General features: G+C 33.1%; 1 protein-coding gene across 1 annotated transcript; it reads right to left on the reverse strand.

Moving 5' to 3' along the window:
• LOC110270618 lies at positions 395 to 1,766 on the reverse strand. The gene has a single exon (XM_021120169.1). The coding sequence runs from the start codon at positions 1,252 to 1,254 to the stop codon at positions 847 to 849; it is 408 nt and encodes a 135-aa protein (XP_020975828.1). The 5' UTR covers positions 1,255 to 1,766; the 3' UTR covers positions 395 to 846.

Here is a 1,934-nt window from a genome sequence, read left to right on the forward strand (position 1 = left end):
AATAATTTATTTTATAAATAATATTTTTGAATAAACATTTGTTTTAACAAAATTAACCCCCGGATTTCCCCTAGCTACACAGCGCGATGTTCAAATTTGTTTAATTACCACCGGATATTCTATAGAGTTCTAATCAACTAACCCCCCTTGATTTAAATACTTTGAATAATGTTGGAAATTTCGCACAAAATAGATCACTCAGTGACTGAGTCAATGACGTTGCAGAATTGCTCAGCAGTAGGAAGCTGCGATTATTGTAAATTAAATTATTATCGGTGTTTTATTATTATTATTAAAAATTATATATAAATGTACCTTAGCTTGTACTTATTTATTTATTATAGCAAGCTAGCTGTTCATGTATGTATTATGTGTATGCATCAAATTGATCAGAAAATATTCACGTACAGTAAATTAAATATTATTGTGTGGCCAAGAACAAAAAGAAGAAGAGTAGATGAATAAAATTAAGACTTACCAATAAGCAATAATTCACAACTGAAGGAGGCAGAAAAAAGAAAAAAAGAATCGAGAGCATTAACACTAGCCTCTTCAGTTTTCCCCTCTCTTCACTCTTTACAATAATAGTACCCTTTTGCTTCCAACTGAAAAAGGCTAAGGCTATGCTCTCATTCTTCTGAAATCCTAAAATGTATTAAGATGAAAAAAAAAAATGAAGATAAATAATAACACATATTAAATTACATTGATATATGAACTTGAATAATTAACTACCATGCATTAATATGGAATTGATTGATGACCTTGTTGCCATTCCAAACTTCTCTCATAGATAAAATTATTTCGTGAATTTGATTTGACTCGGCTATCTACGGCTCCAATTAATTAGTTGTGAAGAGGATTTGGACCTGTGTGAATTATTCTTTTGTCATCCTCATAAACAACACTACTATGTTGTTGTGAGTAACCATTTTTGGTTTTCATGACGGTAGTTGTAAACGATGATAATGGTGCATGGAACAACACCCTGCTGAAACTATGATCTCTTAAAGATCCTTGTAGTTGTGGCGGCAACGACGGTGGTGGTGAAGGCTTTATTGAATGTCTGCTTCTACTTCTACTTCTATTCCGGCTCCTGTTTTGGACAGCAGCGACGGCGGCGGCGCTTTCATTGTGAATAGACAAAAAGAAAGTTACAAGAGAAAAAACTAAGATGACCCAAAAGAAGAAGATTGCAACTCTGCTTGGAGATGAAAACCTTCTTGTTTTTTCTCTATCTCTGAAAACTATCATTGCAAAATAATAACAATAATAATAATAATAATAATGGTGTATGTAGATTTTGTTGGTGGTTGTCACAAAAGGGGTAGTGTAGCAGCTTTAGAACACCCAGAAAGAAATCACATCAAAGTGCACAAAAAAAATATGATCTTTGTGTGAAAAAAACACAAGTGGGTTTTGGATTTGGATAATTCAGACAAAGGAAGAAAAAGACTAGTAGTCAAAAAGGAGTTTTGAGATATAGAGAGAAAGAGAGAGAGAGAGAGAAAAGAACCTAAAACTTTGGGTTCGTCCCTTGTCTTATGGGTCTAGTCACATGATCTTGACCCTTGATTCCTGGAAGGTTCTTATAATTCTTAAAATTTAACTTTCTTTCTGAGTCCTTTCTTCTTTGGATTTTGCACCCTTTTTTTTTTAACTCTTGAGGCATTTCCATAACTGGCTCCCTTACTCAGTATTTTTTTCTCTTTTCTTCCTTTTGCATTTTGGCATCTGATGAATTGTTTTTGTTTTTGTTTTTACATGCTTTTATGAATTATTAATAATTTGTATTTATTTTGTGTTTGTGTTAGCTTGGTAAGGGTGTGGGACTGTCCAGTATTAATAGCCGCTGTCTCCGGAATATTATAATATTCAAATTTAAAGGGCATCGATAAACAAACTCTGCCCTCTTTGGCTTACTACTGTTTTCT

This window comes from Arachis ipaensis, chromosome B04 (assembly GCF_000816755.2).
Source record: "Arachis ipaensis cultivar K30076 chromosome B04, Araip1.1, whole genome shotgun sequence".
Taxonomy (NCBI): Eukaryota; Viridiplantae; Streptophyta; class Magnoliopsida; order Fabales; family Fabaceae; genus Arachis; species Arachis ipaensis.

Excerpts from the sequence above, each read along its gene's own strand:
- LOC110270618 (XM_021120169.1), bottom strand. The coding sequence starts at position 1,254 with ATGATAGTTTTCAGAGATAGAGAAAAAACAAGAAGGTTTTCATCTCCA.